This window comes from Ctenopharyngodon idella, chromosome 18, assembly GCF_019924925.1.
Source record: "Ctenopharyngodon idella isolate HZGC_01 chromosome 18, HZGC01, whole genome shotgun sequence".
Lineage (NCBI taxonomy): Eukaryota > Metazoa > Chordata > Actinopteri > Cypriniformes > Xenocyprididae > Ctenopharyngodon > Ctenopharyngodon idella.
Genome location: NC_067237.1, coordinates 18566689 through 18586474, shown reverse-complemented (window position 1 = coordinate 18586474; position 19786 = coordinate 18566689). Strand labels below are relative to the sequence as shown.

Sequence of the window (19786 nt, the reverse complement as noted above, 5' to 3'; positions counted from 1 at the left end):
TTGCCCAACGTGCTGGGCAGTTTTATTTAACTCAACTATTGTTTAAAATGACTATATGGCTGGCTTAAAATGAAACCAAACTAGGTTGGGAATTAAAAATCAGACTCATAATTACTAACTAGAGGCAACAATAATAATCAAAAGGTGAACATTTATTAATAAGGAATTTAATAAATGTTTATTGTTTCATTATTATTAATTAAATGTATTAATAAATGTTCATTTATTAAACTTATTTTAATGTTAATTTCCAACATACTTTGGGTTCATTTTAAGCAAGCAATACAGTCATTTTTAAACAATAGTTGAGTTAAATAAAATTACCCAGCAGGTTGGGCAAACATTTAACCCAAACGCTGGATTAAAACAACCCACTTGCTGGGTTTGTCCATTTTCAACCCAACTTGGGTTGTTTTTAACCCAGCATTTTTTAGAGTCTATCTATCTATCTATACAGAAGGCTGTTCATGCTTATTCAGGAAAACTGAACCCATGGATCTTTAGAAGTTTAATCAGGTCTTTTTATTAACCTAAACTTTGATATTTCAAGGACAATATGATTACTTTGATTGAGTGTGTCAGTAGGAAAAGTCACAGAGACAACAGATGTTGTGAGATGTCCAACAACAACCAACACTGTGTGTGTGTGTGTGTGTGTGTGTGTGTTATGCACTGTAAAAAATCATTTTCATGATTTGTACTTTTTTAACTTTTTTTCTTTTGTCAAATCAACCTAGATAATTAATGTGGTTCAGATAACATAATATTTTGAGTTTCTATTTGTTAAACCAATCTCCTTCATTGTGTTAACTCAAATTTTTAATTTCAATTAGCTCAACATTTTAACCCGTAAGACCTTCAGAACACAAATTAACATATTTTTGATGAAATCCAAGGGTATCTGATCCACACATAAGCAGCAACGACATTGCACCTTTTGACGTCCAGAAAGGTACTAAAGACATCGTTAAAACTGTCGACGAGAATATTTGTACAAAAAACTAAACAAAAATAACAACTTTATTCAACAAATTCTTCTGTCCCCTGTCATACTGCTACGCTATTTTCATTGCAGAGCTTCAGTGTTTATGTCTTAACGCATGCGTCGTACTGCTCACGTGACCAATACTGAGCCGCCGTTCGGACGTAAACACTGAAGCTCTGCAACAAAAATAGCGTAGCAGTTTGACAGGGGACAGACGAATTTGTTGAATAAAGTCATTATTTTTGTTTTGTTTCTTTGCACAAAAAGTATTCTCGTTGCTTCATAATATTAAGGTTAAACCACTGTAGTCACATCGATGGTTTTAACGATGTCGACGACCTCAAAAGGTGCAGTTTCATTGCTGCCTATGTGTGGATCAGATAGCCTCGGATTTCATCAAAAATATCTTAATTTGTGTTCTGAAGACAAACGAAGGTCTTACGGGTTTGGGAAGACATGAGGGTTAGTAATTAATGACATAAATTTCATTTTTGGATGAACTAACCCTTTAAACCAACAATATTTTTTACAGTGTTTGTCCCCACAAAGATGGCAATATAATCCAGCTTATAAATCACTCTAAGTGATGCTTTTTTTGAAAATATAAATATGCAGAAAGTTTTCTGTATGGGTAGGTTGAGGTTTAGGGAGAATATACCGGTTGTATAGTATAAAAATCATTATGTCAGTGGAATGTCGTGTGTGTGTACAGGTTTAGCTATACTTGTGAGGGTCAAATGTCCTTACTTATATAGTGAAATATTATGACAACCGACTAGTGAGGACATTTTACTGGTCCTCACTATTTAAAAAGGCGTATAAAATCAGCCAAAACACGTTTCTGTGATGGGTAGGTTTAGGGGTACGGGTCGGGTTAGGCCATAAAAAATATCATTAACCTGATATAAAATCAATGCAAGTCTATGCAGTGTCCTCAAGAAACAAACGTGTGTGTGTGTGTGTGTGTGTGTGTGTGTTTGAAACTTTGCATGCTGGATGGACAGGGAGAGTAAGGGTTTAAATGTGAAACAGGACACGCACACCTGGAAGCAGAAGGACAGAATGAGATGAAGCACAGCTCTGTACCTCCATATCATCCCTTAGCAAGAATGTAAACTTTGTTTTCAGGAAGGCGGGAGATCAGGCTGTAGTCTGTCACCCCCATCCTACAACTTTCTATCCTCTCAGCCCAGAACCCCTCACCCTTTGATCTTCTGCCTGTGCACACTTGCCTTTCAACATAGCCAGTCATGTTTTGCAGCAAAGACCTCTGCAAATAAGTAGTAGTTTTCCGAATCACTTTATTTGCACTGCGGAGATACAATTAAAAATTCGCCTTGGTTTTCAGGGTATCATGTCTTATATATTTGTATAAACAATTGTATACAACTTTTGTATATCAGCTCTGAAAGTTTTTTTTTTTTTTATTTTTTAAATGGAAAGTCTGGTTAGCTAACATTAGTAATGCATTAACTAACAATGAGAAATATATTTGTTCCAGCATTTATAAATCTTTGTTAATGTTAGTTAATAAAAATACATCTGTTCATGGTTAGTTCATGTTAGCTGAGGTCCACTAAATAATATTTACTAAGATCACATACCAAGATAACATTAACTAAGATCAATAAATGCTTTAGAAATATTTTTAAAGTTCATGTTAAGTAATGTTGTTAACTAATGTTTTAATGAAAGTTTAAATTTGAGAGTACTTATTGCATTGTAGTGACAATCCCAGTAGTGAAAAGTAACTATTTTATTGCAATATAGTATAGTTTTGCATTTTTGCCATTGAACAATCTGCAGCGCACATGAACTGTTAATTGTTGACTAATATGTATTCTAGTTGTTCCTAGTACCTAATTTAGCAATGCTAGCAGCTTTTAATTACTTATTTCTTTGTTAATAGAAACTATTGCAATAGTACAGTTTTAGTCGAACATATTTATAAGGCACTAGTTTCTAACTAGTAGCTATATATCCCAAACTAGTAGCCTAGCATTTATTTTACCAGTTACAAAAGCATTTTATTTGTCATATGTTATAAAATCTGTAATATGGCCGGGATGAATTCGCTGACGGATGTCGTCCTTTTGAGGCGTTTCTGAAACTCTAGCGGCATCGTGTGGAACACATTGGTACTGCAGGCGTATGTATTGTTCGGGTAGTTTTGGGAGCGGTCTGCTCCAACAAAACAGACAGTGATTGGATAATCACTGAGCAGCCCGATTCGACAGAGTACGTTTGCCCCTCCCTCTGGAAGACTCATAACAGACTACTATTGGTTGAATTCAAGATCCCGCCCAATTGCCGATTTTTTATTGGCTCAAAGGTAAATATGGGTGGGCAGAATCTTCCAGAATCATCTAGCGGTGTGGTCTGTGACGGAAGATATTTTCATTAGAGCTAAAACAAAGTAGATATTCGTTTTTGGGGTTTGAATTCTGAATACAGGCCTTAAAATATTGTATCGCGTGTAACTGATGATATCTGAAGCTGACTGAAGCAGTGAATAAAGCGAAGATCTTGTCACGTGAGTGAATGTAAATACTGGCTAGCCATAGCAACCAGCAAGATAGTAAATATTAAACTTTCAGTGGAGCCATGACAAGATAACTGTTCTGTCCAGACATCTGTATTTTGCTGCATGAATACCAAACACAGCATTTGATTTTCAGCTCGATCACACTAGCAGCATCAGAGACTTTGAAGATGGACGGGAGTGTGACAGTCATCACCAACCCGACCGTGTCCGTGCGGGTGACCAGCACCGTCAGCTCCTTCGAGGTCAACCGGAGATTCAACCGCGGCATCACGATCGCAGAGTTCAAGGTGCGGCAGTGCAGATCATGCGTCATATCATGTGTGATACTTATTATTACCAGGTAGAAATATGTCAGACATCACATCACACTACATCTGAAATAGCCTATTGCAGAAAACAGGATGTTGTACCTGTGAAGCTTTGCTTTCTCAAAAATGTCTGTTTGAGTTCACTTATTTAAAATGTCAAAACAGATTTGGTACGTGTTTTCTAAAGCTGTGGATGTAATGTGACAATATTGTCAAATCACAGCATTTTAACATCACTCTTTCTTGCTTGATTGCTAATATTCAGTATAATAGCATTTGCGATTGAGTGTGATATTCAGGGGCCATGCACCGAAAGTGCGTAGGCACCTATTGTAGCTTTTTCTTCTTCAAGTCTTAGGCAGCCCATAGAACCATATGGTAAAAAGTTGTAAAATTTGGCACACAGATAGAGGACAGTCCTAGCATTAACCATAGCAATTTTGGAGTCTCTAACTCAACCCCTCTAGCGCCACCTACTGTCTAAATTTTCTCTTACATTTATGCTAAGAACCTTTGAACCATAAGGGCTGAAAAACAGAATTCTTTTTTCTCTGATTCCTTGGCTCAAGACAATTCGATTGCACTCTATTTCACCCTACCTTATTTTCCGTCATGAAAATGTTTCCGCCATTTTGATTTTTCTAAAAAAAAAAAAAAAAAACGTTTTCCTAGACGGTTCGTCCAATTTTCACCAAAATTGGCTCAGATCATCTTCAGACCATGGCAATCAAATCAAGTTGATTAATCAAACCGTTCTTGAGTAACGCACAAACAAATTTGACGAAGATCACGTCAAAATGGATGTGATGCTATATCTCTGCAACGCTTTAGTGTATTCTAACCAAACTTGGGCTGTGTCTGAAATCGCCCCCTATACCCTTAAATAGGGCACTATTTGAGGGGACAGCCATTTGTAGTGGTGTCCTAAACCATAGTGGATGATGTTGAGTGTACTCATTCAATCCCACAATGCACCGCAATAACGATTGTACAACCGACAAAGCCACTGGAAGGCAAGCCTGCAACCTTTAGCTAAAAAAGCATAACGGCTAATGCTAACTGGCGGTACGGGCGGTATGCATTGGTGGTACTCAGGGAGGAGTTTTGAACGGCGACACGATAGGCTGAGAGGGGCTGCACATGATTAAGTTAGCCGTTACGCTTTCTCCAATGGTAGGAGATACAGACCCTCTTATCTCCCTATAATAATACGATCTCTGCAACCGATGCACGCTCAGCGGCTAGAGAATACCCATAATGCACTGTGAGAGTTGCGCGCTGAATGAATTCCCGCATCTCGCCAGAAGATGGTGCCCGCAGCTAAATCAATCATCCATTCATTTTCCAAACCGCGCTGGTCCAGCGTTATCATACAGGTATAAATTCCTTTTTAATTCATCATTAAATCGTTTAAAAGGTTTGAACATGCTAGTTCAACATAAATATTCATTACTACTAGAGCTGCCAGTTTGCTACATTTCAAAAGATTATTAAACAACAGCACAAACTATGCGAAATCGGCAGCCCTTCCGGTGCACTCAGTGTCCGAAATCACTCACTCGTTTCATTCACTCCTTCAAGTGGACTATATTAGTGGAGTAATGTCGGGAATAGTGAATGAGGGTATAGGGGGCGATTTCAAACACAGCAGAAGTTTGTGTTATGACAACCGTGACCTGAGGGTACTTGCACAGTTTTGGCACAGTGCCACCTAGAGTTCAGGAGATATGAAAAATGGCTACATTTCCTTATAACATCCAAACTGTTTGGCCCCAAAAAAAGGTCTCTTTGGCGTATTGTTACGAAACTCGGTTAGTGTCATCGGCACCATGCCCTGAAGGTACAAGGTCTGCGTCACCTTGTGGTCAATAATTATAATGACATTTCAAAAAATGCTAATAGCTTTTGATTAATTGTGCCTATTGTAATGAAACACCTTAATAGATTCCTTGGGTCATGCTGAGAACATAGATACCAATTTTTCCATAGTCGGCTGACCACCTTGTCCGCCATTTTGATTTTCTTTAAAAACCTACTTTTTCTAACACCTCCTAAACGGTTCCTCCGATTTTCACGAAAATTGTATCGGATCACCCTAAGACCTTGCTGACAAAACAACAACAACAACAACATGGAATTCAAATCAATTCGTCAAGCCATTCTCTTTTAACGTGAGAAGAAATCCTATGAACAAAACACCAAAATGGACAAGATTTTTAAAATGTTCTTGAATAATGTGCAAACAAATTTGATGAAGAGCATGCCAAAATGGACATGAGGCTATTTCTCTGCAACGCTTTAGTGTATTCTAACCAAACTTGATTTGTGTTAAAACCCGGGAAGAAGCTTGTTGTAGTTCCTACCAGCCGTTTGTTGAAGTCCTTAAAAAGCGATTTCTGTAAAAGTAAATATCTCCCTTTGCTTTGAACTTTGAGCGTCGTAACTTTGCAGATGTTGTTTATGCTCAAACAGCAACATTACACACTAACTAAAGTTAAAGAAGTGAAATCACAATCAACCACCCCTTTAACGTGTATTTGTTTTACAGAGTAAACTGGAGCTGATTGTGGGCACCCCAGCTGCCTGTATGGATCTTGATCTATTCAGCACTTCAGACAAGTTCTTACAGAAGCTAGACAACAACGAAGCCCTGCTCGGCTCCTATCATGTGGATGATGACTGCAGAATACATGTGAGTATCGACTCCTTTCTGACACCCCATCTACACAGGAAGCGAGTGACAAAATCAGAATGTGTAGAAGTGATGCGAGATGATGATTCTTAAAGCTTCAGAACTGCCCTGTTCTGGACCTTTTGAAACTATTTTGATGGCATTAATAAAGATGGAATTCTTCTATGTGCAGGTGACAGACCTCAGTGGTGCGAAGAGCGGAGAGTTCACTGATTTGTCGAAGGTGGAGAAATTTGAGATCTCTGATGATGCCTATGAAAAAAGGGCAGGTAATCTAAACATGACATCAGAGTTCTGTCTGTAAAACATTTAATGAGTGATTTAAATGTATAGCAACTTACAACGACTGCTCAAATAGCCAGTCATGATGTAGTGACATCTTTTCATCTCAGTGAAACATGTAGGCTGGTGCCTTGCTGATTGGATTGAAGCAGATCGACTAAATGTCGATTGTAGGAAAGGGGCAGGTTTAAGCAGACATAATGATTGGAGAAGTTCTGTATATGTCAGCAGAGAGTCTGTTGTTTCACCAGAAGATCAAGACATTTTATAATGAGGTCAACAAAAAAAAAAGAAAATGCTTGGATGAATCATTCACAATTACCTCAATAACATGCTTTTAAAAAAAAGAATTTTTCATCTCATGCTGCCTTTAAAAGTTTCTAACATATACATGTGATGTAATTCTGATATATTTTCGATTGCTTATTTTGTTATCAAGTGTTTCATTACTTTAACATAATAAATATAGATTTCCAATAAAATTAAGTAGCCTAAAACCATTGAGAAATGTGGATCACACGCATTTTAAGTGCCTTTACCCTTAATGTAATGTCTGTTCTCAAAAATATGTTAGAAAAGCAAATATCTAACTTTTCAATTTTCATACATGTCAGATTCGATACGGAGCTTCAAGAAGAATATGAAGTTAGGTCGTTTTAATGAGGAAAACAGGGCCAAACAAGAAGAGGCTCTTGCTAAGAAAGAAGAGGAAGAGAAGGCAGCGGCTGAAGCCATCGCTGTTGGAAACCGCTGTAAAGTTGAGGTTCCTGGGCAACCCACCAAGATTGGCACTGTTATGTTTGTGGGTAAGCTTACCATCATTTTCATATCGCACTTCTCAGACCAGGGCTCAACGCTAAGGATTTTTTTCTACAAGCCCGGTGGGTTATTAAATCATAACCTGATTTAATCCCACCTACTGCTCTGATTTACCACACAATTGTTACATGCAATAGTAATAGCCCAGTGATGGGGTTAATATCTATTAAAGAGGTGGTTGATTTATGATTTCACTTTTTTAACTTTAGTTAGTGTGTAATGTTGCTGTTTGAGCATAAACAACATCTGCAAAGTTACGACGCTCAAAGTTCAATGCAAAGGGAGATATTTTCTTTTAAAATATTTGCTTTTGAAGAACTACAACAAAAGGCTGTTAGGGACTACATCAAGCTTCTTCGCGGGTTAGTGACATCACCATCCCTAAAATGTACATAAACCCCGCCCCCGAGAACACGCAACAAAGGAGGTGAGGCCATGTTGGGCTGCTTTAGAGAAGAGGAAGAGTTGTTGTAGTAGAGTGTTTTTACCATGCCGTCATTTTACGCCGGACTGCTTCACAAACGAGGGTCAATTCAACGCTGGATTTGCACAAAAGATTAACATGACGACACATGCTAGTTGATGAGTTGAATCAACTCCACAGCAACTACATACATTTATCCACTAACCATTAAGAAACGTCCAGTTTCATTCTAAAAGTTGTAACTTCTTCCTGAGTCTCTCCATCAGTGTCGACTCCGGTTTGAACAATGTAAGGCTGAACACCGTTACTGACAATCCTCATTTTGGCTGCGTGAGATTCTCCAGCTTTGTTGTTGTTACTGTTAAAGCTCCGCCTTCTTCTGGAAAGGAGGCCGGGAGCAGCAGCTCATTTGCATTTAAAAGGACAAACACAAAAACGTTGTGTTTTTGCTCACACCCAAATAGGGGCAAATTTGACAAGCTATAATAAATGATCTGTGGGGTATTTTGAGCTGAAACTTCACAGACACATTCTGGGAACACCAGAGACTTAAATTACATCTTGTAAAAAGGGGCATAGGTCCCCTTAAATAAATATACAGTCTGATTAGCTGTGCGTTTGAGTCATGAACCAGTGTTTTCAGTGTCTTGGAGAAATGTATAAAATTTAGAAAGAGAAACTTTAAAGTTGGCATAAAAATGGAAGTTGCGATAGTCTTTTCTTCCCCATTGTGACGTATATATCCGAGTGAAACAAGAAAAAAATGTAGGGTGTGACTTGATTTTATCCATCAAAAACTGATTGGATGGTTGTGGTTTGCTATTGGTTGATCTCATGTGAGTGACAGGTTGTCCCGCCCTCACGCCAGTAAACGCATCATCAGAAGAGAGCTGTCTCTGCAAGAGGGAGGGGAAGTTATTTTGGTTAAAGATTATGAAGCCACATGAATTAAAAAAAAAAAAAAATATGTGAACTGATAAATTATAAGGAATACTGTAAAATTCCTTAAAAAAAAAAAGAAAGAAAAAAAAAAAAAGAATTGTCCGATTTCATGGTGACTCCCAGCGGTTTTCCACCAAAATAAGAGCTATGGTTTAATGTTTGAAAGCAATTATTAAAAAAAAAAAAAAAAAAAAAATTAAGTAATATAACATGATAGCATATTTTACACTACAATAGTGGTATGGCAATAGTTATGCATTTCTCTATTGATTTGATTCACTTATCATTTAAATAATAAAAGATAATATTTTGAATAACAAAATTAGTAATAGTAGTAATTGTTGAATAGTCCTAATGAATGGGGATAAAAGCAGGTTTTCCTTCTATTTTGTCTTTAGCGGATCACATGCCTGTTTAGTTCAATGCTTTTCTTGTTTTCAGGTACGGTAGATTTCAAGCCAGGCCACTGGATTGGTGTGAAATATGATGAGCCGCTTGGGAAGCATGATGGCAGGTTGGTGCTCGCACAAGTTATTTATGTTTATAAAAAAGACCAGCATGTCTCAGAAAATGACTAATGTGACCCTTACTTGAACCTTGTGAGAAAGTCTAACTGATGCTTCATGTTTATCTTGATTTAGCGTCAATGGGAAAAGTTACTTTAAATGTGAGCCAAAATATGGCGCCTTCGTGAAGCCGCTTTCAGTAACTGTGGGAGACTTCCCTGAAGAGGACTATGGTTTGGATGAGATGTAAGACTCACTTGATGAGCAGTCAGAAGCATCTGAAGAAAGATCCTCTTTCTTCAAGTCGTTTGACTCCATGCAGTGAGACATTGCTGCAGTTGAAGGTTTTTTGTCGTCAATGCAGATCATTTTGTTTTATGCTGGTCTGGAAGAGATCAGCGAAAAATTCTACTTTAATTTCCTGCAGGCAAACTCAAGAAATGATCTTAAACGCATCTGTGCCCTGGCGACTGGAACTAGCTAGTAAGGTAAAATTGAGAACATCAGTCGAGGTCAGAGTAAAAAAAAATCTAGTTGAGCTCTAAGAGCGTTCGCTTGCATGTTGAATGTTCGTTATTGAATTCCTAAGTTCTGCAGCTAATTTGAGGCCAGGCCGAATCATTTTACTTCAAACTAAACCAACTAACCACAATAGAAAATTCTTCACATTTTTGCAATTCTGTACACGCTGTATCGTATAAATGTCTCATTCCTCCTTTTTCTGCAGCCTACGACATTCACATCGTCATGACTGTATTTAGGGTCTCGGTCCCTCATTCCTAGGCACTTTAGTGATTAGCTCACAAATGAGTTGTGTAATATAGAATTCTGTGGCCTCAGTTTTCCATGGTTCTGTATTTTCAGTGTAAATTACAGAAATGTGACAAGAATTCTTGCCTTTTTTTTTTTGTGAAAATTGGCATGTAACCTTTTTGATGCATGTCAAATTCACATTTAACAGAAAAGCCTTGTTTTTATGGAATTCTGTGTTTAGCAAAATCTCTGTATGTTTCAAATAAATCAATGTACCAATTTTGGACATCCTGCAGACATATGCCCAAATTGTCTTTCTTCTTAAACTGCCTTAATATGCATTATGGGACATGTTGCACTGAAAAACACTGCCCTAAAATCTTGATAGCTCGTAGGTGATGAAAAGCATTTTTGTTTTTGGTCCACATGAAGTGATTGGTTTCATATGAATGTCAGTAGCTACACTACTTTAACAAATCAATGCAGACTTAAAAGTAGAAATGTTTGACACTAGACTAGACGCAAACATTGATTGTTGGAGATAGACGTGCTAGAAAACTGCTAGCATCTCTTTCTCCGTTCACTCCATGTTTTTGTCTTGATTTTTAAATGTGTAAACATTCTTAAATCAAGATACACTTTGAGAAGCAAAATGATTTAAAATATTAAGTCTTGCTTTCTGAGAAGAAAAAGTTTCAAAATGAAGTGGGTAAGAATTTATCATTCATGGAATTTCACTTATTTTTGGTATTGTATTACGATTTTTTTTTTTTTTTTTTTTTTTTTTTTTTGATGGTTGCAGAAATAAAAAGATTTTCAAATCACTGTCATTCTTGCTTGCACATTATTACTTTAAGAACTTTCAAACAAGCATCAGCTTGACAACAATCCTGAGATACCCAGCAGCGGTGGGCTGTTTTAGAGCACAAACACCGACACATATGCAGACCAAACCTCCAGAAAGCACCACCTAGTTGACAGTTTCAGTCGCTGGATATTAAAGTCTAACTTAGGCTTATATATAATTCATAATTTTTCTCTTAATTACGTCAACGAGAAGACAGACTCGGAGAACTGAGTTTTTTTGTTTGTTTTTTAGCTCGTCATGACTCGTTTGGAGTGAGACTGTAGGACTTTAGTTTATTGGTAAAGAAAATGAATCGCTGTTTGTGTTTAACTTTAATCTTCATTAAATCCTGTCTGGTTTTGTCGTCGGGTAAGTGTTTCTCAATTGTTTTTGTTTATAAGAACTTGCATAAGAACTCTGGAAACCCCGCCATATAACGGAAATTGCGAAAGCTTCCATTGTGTATACGTGTACACAGAACATTTTGGTTCTGTCTCAAAACTGAGCGAGATGCCTACCTAGACAGCAGACTCCGAAATTATGCAGGGCTTAAAGTGAATCTGTCAATTGTACTTGCAAAGATAACCACTACTGTTGCTCCTCATTATTCTTCCGGGCATTTCCCTCAGATATTGCTTTAAAATATCTGTATGGCTTTTAAAAGGGTCAGAGATGGAATATGTAGAGAAATAACTTACTGCCTAACAACGCCCTAGCAATAAGCCACAAGACCCGCAACCGTATAGCAACATGGCCCAGCCATATCTCATCACATCTTTATTTATTTATCTAACCTTTAGTCACAATGAAATCATAATTTTCAATTCTTATTTTTTTTAGAATGTTGCAGTATTTATTACAAATGATTCATGGTGCCTTTAGTAAAATCTTTAATCAAAATAACTTCCCCTCCCTCTTCTCTACTGGAACGAGGGTGGGACTCATATTAGTGATGGGTCGATCATGGATTGATCAGTTCATTTTTAACTAATCTTTAAAATGATTCGGGAATAATGAGTTATCTCAGAGAGTGATTTGTTCATTTTGTGTTGACCGCGCATGCGCAACATCCCCATCCCATAGGTTCTGTCCAAGAAACAGAAATGATTAGTTCATCTTAATTTTAATTCATTTCAAGTTATCTGGATTAAGGACTGCTGGTTTAGGTAGACAGCTCACCATGGTTAGAGACAATTTGCATGTCAACAACTGACTATTCTCGAAGTAGTACACCATATGAATCTCTTAAATCACACCATCTTACTCAAGTTTTCAATGAAAACAAGAGATTGCAAAATTCACATAGTTGTGGACCAGATGTGTGCTATTGCAGCAAAATCTTTCACAACACTATAAAAGTACTCTGTTAGTGGCTTTTATTTCAATAAGAACCAATAAAATGCTGATCGCCATTCAGACCCATTACATTTTCCATATGCAGACATGAGAGATGTCCAGGCTCATCGAGCTGAAGGAGAGACAGTGAGTGGATCAAACATGTCTAACTATTCAACATTACCTCCCAAATCTGAACCAATCACCCCATCTGTGAACACTGAGCTCATCACAACAAAGAGCAAACACCTGATTTCTGCATTTACATGTACAGTCTGATTTCCTACATTGATTTGTTGCACTTTTTCATCACACGTGGTTTCCTTCATTAAAGAGTCAAGTTTACATTTTACAAATTAAAAATTATATTCAACAGGCGTTCCTCCTAGTATCCCAACAGCAGGTCCTCGGTTCCATGCGGGTAGTTTCATTGGCGGTATGATGCTGGCCTTTATCATCATTCTAGCCGTCACTCTGGGCTACAAGGTGGCCTGCTCTCAACGGGAGGTGCGTTACAGAGCCATGTGAGTATCATCAGAGCACTTTCATGAGGTGTGTTTGACTGTCCAAATTCAGTGATAGGATGTCCTACCTGCCTGTCAACATATGTATTTCCATACCTCCGCACACCCTGCTCATGCAGACATCACACGTCATCAGTGCGTTCTGTAAGGCTATGCAGAGTTGTAGACAGACGTCAGTCACAGAGTGCCACAAACAGCAGCCGCCTTTTACAGTTCCTCCTGAACCAAAACAATGAGCTTATGCTGCGTTCACGCCACATCGTAACCATAATTACGAGATGGCAACCAGTGACGTTCTACCGGGAGCTGTTCACATCCTCAGACTCGGATTTTTGCGGTTTTATGTCAACACTATCAACGCCGAAATGAATCTGCAGCAGTCAGGTGATACAAGTCAAATCTCTGTAAGCTGTTTACATTCATTCATTTTTGTAATATTATGTGCTTTGAGACATGAGGTAATTTAACGCAGTCTCTCGTCTCGTGATGCTTTGGAGACTCTGTGCACGTTCATGTGTTTTGGAGGAGGTGTGGCTTTGGAGAGAGAACTCTGAAGTAGGGGTTGACCGTTTATCGGCGCCGATATTAAGCATTTTTATGGTTATCGGTATCAGTCATTTTCAAAATCGATTTGCCGATAAAATAATTTAATTTTGAAATGTGCTATTTGGCTCTGATGCAGCCATCTCTGTTGGAACTCATTTGTTGCTTGTTGTTGTTTACTTTAATTTTTACAAAATGTTTACAGAATGTTGCTGGGTGCTCCTTGCACTTTTAATGTTATTATCAATATTAATGTTATTATTAACAGTTCTTAAAATTAAAGATTTGTTTAAAAGCATTTAAAGCAAGTTTTTGTTAGAGCCCTTGTTATTCTTAATTTTGACATTAATTTTAATTTTTACACCAGACATATATATATATCGGTTTAAAATATCGGTTATCGGTTTACTTGATCTGTAATAATCGGTATCGGCCCTGAAAAGCATATCTATCGATCCCTACTCTGAAGGGAGGGTGCGATCTCATGCTTTCAAAGCTAGCTATTGCTCTCAAAGCACATAACATTACAAAAATGAACGTAAACAACTTACTCTTACAGACTGCTACAGATTCATGTTGGCGTTGATAGTGTTGACATAAGCTAGAAACGCATAAATCCGAGTCTGAGGACGTGAACCGGAGCGGGTAGAACTTCACGGGTTGCTATTTTGTAATCACGGTTCCGACATGGCGTGAACGCAGCATAAGCTTGTTGTTTTGGTTGGGGAGGAGCTGTAAAGTTGGCTGCTGTTTGTTTGTGGCACTCGGTGACTGACGTCTGTCTACAACTCTGCATAGCCTCCTGAAACATGCTGATGACGTGTGATGTGTTTATTCTGACACCATCAGTTTGGCTAATGCTCACAAATCTGTTTTTATAACAGTAAATGCTATTTTAAATGTATTCGTATAATGTTATATTGTCATGTTTATCGAAATAAAACGGATTAAAAAAAATAGATCCCACTTTATTGGTATTTAAATAGTATGTTGAACTTTATTCTTGTACATACAGGCGCTGTATTTTCTGCTGCTACATAAAAACGCCCGAAATGTCTGTGTGTTCTATTCTGCTTCATCTCTGATACACACAGCCGAAGTCGAACACACCTTTTGTTTTTTGCAGTGTTTTTACATTTACATAATTGCTCGTTTAAAAAAACATGAGGATATCCAGATATGATGTGATGAGTTTGTAAATCATGTACCTACTTCTCAATTATGTATTACACAAGCCATGTTTTATATATGTTCATAATAATATAACCTTGCAAATATATATTTCATGTCATTCAGTGAGGAACATGATGCCATCATTTAAAATGGAGCCGCTGAGGAAATACAGATCAAAACATCATGATCTGAAGAGAAAGTTTTCACCTTAACATGGTTAATATGCATATGAAAGTGTATGATGTGTTTGATACATTTTATATTTTAAGCTTAAATAGGTTGTCCTCTTTTAGCAGCAATTTTTACATTTTATTAGTGAAAATTTGAACTCAAATGTATTTGTGATTTCTTGTCTAATTTAGTATTTGTACTTAAACTAGACTATCTATACTAGTGTGTAAAATATGAACCTGTTAAAGTCTTTTTAAAGAGATATGAGAGAAATTATTTTGACTATCTTTTAGTGTTGTTCAGGGAATTAAAAAAAAAAGTTTATGGTATTTTTTTTTTTTTTATAAAAGTTGGTTTTCCTATAGTATATTTGAAATGTATTGATAGTTTCATGTACGGTAGTGAAAATGATCCAATAAAGTGGTTTAGTCTAATGCTGTGGGCTGCATGTTGTACATTTTCCTCACACACAATTCACAATAAATGTCTAATAATATTGTTTGCTCATAATGCATGAAACGTCACAAGTATCCGATAAAAGACAGTATCTACCAAAGTATATACTTTATTCCAGGCCAATTTTAAAGTAATATGTAAAGAAGATATAATGTAACAGAACTTAAGGTTCTAAGGTACATGCACATACATTGATTAAAAAAAAAAAAAAAAAAGAAAAAACAAACAAACATTAGATCATAATAAATGGATATAAATTCATTCTGGGTGCATTTAAAGAAATCTAAATACCAATCCATTAACTTGTGTGATTAGTACTACCACTACAAAAAAAGTAAACAGTTACTATATATTCTGAACAGTTGCACACTAAGCAAGCATAAAATCATGTTTAAGTGACATACACATTTTAGTCAATGTTCTATAAACGTGCAATACCATAACTGTACCCACAATTCATAAAACATTTTGTTGCATTGCTCTCTCCAACACTGTTTTACCACACTAGAGTCTGCCATCAATACTATGTTTGCAAAAATAGATATTTCTCTTAGCTTGTCTTTTTTTCTCTCCACTGTTATTTTCTCTAGAACTCTAACTTTCATTACCATGTTTTTGATCATAAAATTTGACCATAAAATTTTTGCTTACTGAGGCAATTGAGTTACAGACCTTAGCGGTACATTCACCCAAACAGACAACAGAAGATTATACTCATAAAATGTCGCCTTTAAAAAAAAAAAAAAATCAGTACAAAACACATTTAGTGTTTGGGCCAGTTATTGAGCTACAGTTATGTAGTGTAAAAATAACCATATTGTAAACAAGAGGACATATTCAGAGTATATTACTGAATGCAAAGATTCTGCATCAAATTTATAATGTAGTGTTCTTCTATAGTGAAATCATGTAAACCTAGGTAACCTGCCTAATGTGTCTTTAGTACTGACTTCACAACCAGCATTTGAGGGCCTGTCAAATCTTGCTTCATTAGAAATCTCCTCACTAATCAATTAGACCGTTAGCTTATGTTTTTTGTGTACATAAAAGTATGATAAATTATTTTTTGTCGTCCATTAAGAGAAAAGAATTACCAAAAATAAAAAAGTCTTTGGAAGCCTCGTCGAAGAAATCCTGACAGAAACGATAACTGATTGTTTCCATTACAGTCTACTCTATCATTCATATCCACATTTACCAAGTCAAATCCAAGCTAACAGCTAATCTACAGCACTAACCCTCAAGACATGCTCATCTAGCCATCTAAACGTATCAGAACCTTCCACTTCTGGCCCGATATCCATCTCGGCACCAAACAGCATCAACATAACTGGCACAGACTCTACTGGAGCTCATATCAGAGATGTCTGTCTATTGATCAAAGTGCCCTTGATATTTTCTTCCTTGCTTTTGGATGAGATATTTTCACTAAAACAAGCAAGCAAGCAGGAACATATCAACTGAGATACTAAAATCGTAAGATAAAAATAGATATCGGTAACAAAACCAAACGATCCCCCCCTCAGATTGATTATGAACGACAGCGTCCATCTAGTCAGTGTTATCTGTGAATCATTTCAGTTGTTGTTCTGTATAAATCCATTAAAACGAGAGCAAAAACAGATCAGATTTGTTCTTTGATCACAAATGAATGCCATAAACGTCAAATAACAAAATAAGGCTTAAATAAAACTAACACACAAAGAGGCTAGGGTTCTTTAGAGGAAAGAAAAAAAAAAAAAAAAAAAAAAAAAATCAAACCCTAATTCCCAACATAATATTTTTTATAAAACCTTTGAAAGAAATATACTTTGATTAATGAAGCGAGTAAGTAAAAGCAAATGTTTTCAAATTTGATCTATGATCTCTAGTGTAAAAACGACAGGATTTTTTTTGTCCGAAGGCACTTGATTACACAGTTTCTAGTGTGATATGCTGGCACAGCCAAGCAGCAGGGTTTGTTTAACCAAAGCCACACGTTGAAACCTTTCAATTTTAACCTTTCAATCCCAATCCCATCAAAAAAAACACGTACAGACGACCTCCTCATCGCTTTTTTGGTTTCTCAGGCTCATTACTGTATGAGGGAAAAACAGTCAATTGTCGCTGAGCTGAGATCAGGGATGTTCTGAGACAGGAGCTGCAGTCACAGGAGGTTGATTTTGGGGTTCATCTGTCTTTATCGCTCACTCTCGGGGAACACCTGAGCCCATTGGGCCCGTTCGCCCAGCGAGGAGTTCACTTTGCGCACACAAATTCACATACTTTAACGCTGATGGACTGTCACATAGGACAGCCGTGAAAGAGAATTGGGTACTTGTGAATACTTGTCTGTTCATGGGCCAGCCTTGAGGATGCAGACATGGAAAAAAGACATAAAAGAAGCACAAAAGGACCAAAGGTTAAAATACCTCAGCTTTTAAAACCAATTCGGCCAAACGTAGTGAATGGAAGATAAGATAAGTTTCATGTCCAGGAGGGTGAAATGTCTTTTCTTTTCTCAACTCAAAGCATCTACACATCCTTCACAGATTGGATTAGGCAGCAGTTCAGCATGTTGGAAGAGAAGGCGTAGTGCTGGATTCAGGCGCTCTATAGCCAGGTTAGAAAGTTCTCCTTGTCGATCTTGGTAGCTGCCAGCACGGACTCCATGTCGTTGAGTATGTCAGAGCTCAGGGCTTCCTGCAGGCTGGGCATCAGCTCCTCGCCCTCCACCGCCATGCTCTCCCCCTCCAGGGTGCCCAGGTCCACATCTGTGCCCGGGATGGCGTCTAGGTAGTCGGGGAAACGGCTGGGCTGTGTGGCCATGGAGCTGGGGCCGAGGGTATCGCCTGAGAGCGAGACATTTGACTTAAAAATCTGATGATATCATGTGTTTGGTTTCATTCTGATTATTCTTCTTGTGATGTACCTGTCTCCATCTCGTCCACACTGTTGAGGAAGTCGTCTGGAGTGCGGGGGACGCTGTAACTGCTCATGCTCAAGCCGCTGTCTGTGCTCTCGTCTCTGGAGTGATATGTCCCACTGCACAGAAAACACCATCAATGACAGGCCACACAGATTTAAAAGACAAATGTAGCTTAGACAAATATAAATCATACACGTATGTAAATTGTACAGTTACACTACCGCCCAAAAGTTTGGGGACAGTAAGATTTATTTTGAAAGAAATTAATGTAATTTCATATAAATGCTGTTCTTTTGAATGTTTCTTTCATCAAAGATTCCTGAAAAGATGTTTCCTACGGAGCCCCGCACGACAGGCAAAAAAAAAAAAAAAAAACTAAATTATGTGCACGATTTAGCAAATCGGAGGTAACGAAATAGTAAATTGTCCACACGATTTAGCAAACCGAGGGAACGAAACAGTAAATCATCTGCACAATTTAGCAAATCAAGGGAACAAAATAGTAAATCGTGTGCACAATTTAACAAATCGAGGGAACGAAATAGTAAATCGTGTGCACAATTTAACAAATCGAGGGAACGAAATAGTAAATCGTGTGCACAATTTAACAAATCGAGGGAACGAAATAGTAAATCGTGTGCACAATTTAGCAAATCGAGGGAACGAAATAGTAAATCGTGTGCACAATTTAGCAAATCGAGGGAACGAAATAGTAAATCGTGTGCACAATTTAACAAATCGAGGGAACGAAATAGTAAATCGTGTGCACAATTTAGCAAATCGAAGGAACGAAATAGTAAATTGTGTGCACGATTTAGCAAATCGAGGGAATGAAACAGTAAATCGTGCGCACGATTTAGCAAATCAGGGGAACTATATAATAAATCGCGCGCACGATTTAACAAATCAAGGGAACGAAATAGTAAATCATACACACGATTTATCCTACAATTTTTTTCCTCTGTCATGTGCGGGGCTCCGTAGTTTCCACAATACATTTCTGAAGGATCATGTGACACTGAAGACTGGAGTAATGATACTGAAAATTCAGCTTTGATCAAAGCAATAAATTACATTTTAAAATGTATGAAAATAGAAAATTATTTTAAAGATATTTTAATAATACTTCAGTATATTACTTTTTACTGAATTTCTGATAAAAAAAAAAAGAAACTTTCATCAACAACAACAACAACAACAACAACAACACCGTACCAACTCCAAACAGTTTAAAATAATTTTTCATGATTTCTATTGCACATATATAAAAAGTTTTATTATTATTTATGGTATTTTGCCTTGCACCTGTATAAATACTCTCACGGCAAGAAACAATATTTTTGTAACATTTTTCATGTTTACGTTTTGGGGGGAAAATAATCTGACCACCACAAAGAACAAGTCTACGAAAAGCCAAATATACTGTGGCATTAGATCAGCACACACTTGACTATAATCTATCTGACAACAAACTCAGAACAAGCTAAGAATAGAGAACGAGAGTATGCAGAGCAAGTGGAGACTTTGCATAAGCTAAAACACAAGAAAGCTTTGATTTGTTTAATCTACTTCC

At 37.2% G+C, this 19786-nt stretch overlaps 2 protein-coding genes across 3 annotated transcripts in view; one reads left to right on the top strand and one right to left on the bottom strand.

Annotated features, from left to right (window-relative positions):
• Positions 1-3312: 3312 nt before the first annotated feature.
• tbcb (tubulin folding cofactor B) lies at positions 3313-15535 on the top strand. Its single transcript, XM_051869817.1, has 8 exons — positions 3313-3518; positions 3664-3817; positions 6387-6530; positions 6703-6799; positions 7427-7618; positions 9439-9511; positions 9639-11472; positions 12545-15535. Exons 2-7 carry the CDS (start codon positions 3698-3700, stop codon positions 9751-9753), a joined length of 741 nt encoding a protein of 246 aa, XP_051725777.1. The 5' UTR covers positions 3313-3518; positions 3664-3697; the 3' UTR covers positions 9754-11472; positions 12545-15535.
• yap1 (Yes1 associated transcriptional regulator) overlaps positions 15397-19786 on the bottom strand; it is a 39377-nt gene continuing 34987 nt past the window's right edge. For both annotated transcript variants that reach the window (XM_051869815.1, XM_051869816.1), the window contains 2 exons: positions 18217-18329; positions 15397-18136 (listed from right to left, as the gene is read on the bottom strand). In XM_051869815.1, the coding sequence (XP_051725775.1) occupies positions 17898-18136; positions 18217-18329 (352 nt within the window). In that variant the 3' untranslated portion in view covers positions 15397-17897. The remainder of the gene's footprint in view (positions 18137-18216; positions 18330-19786) is intronic.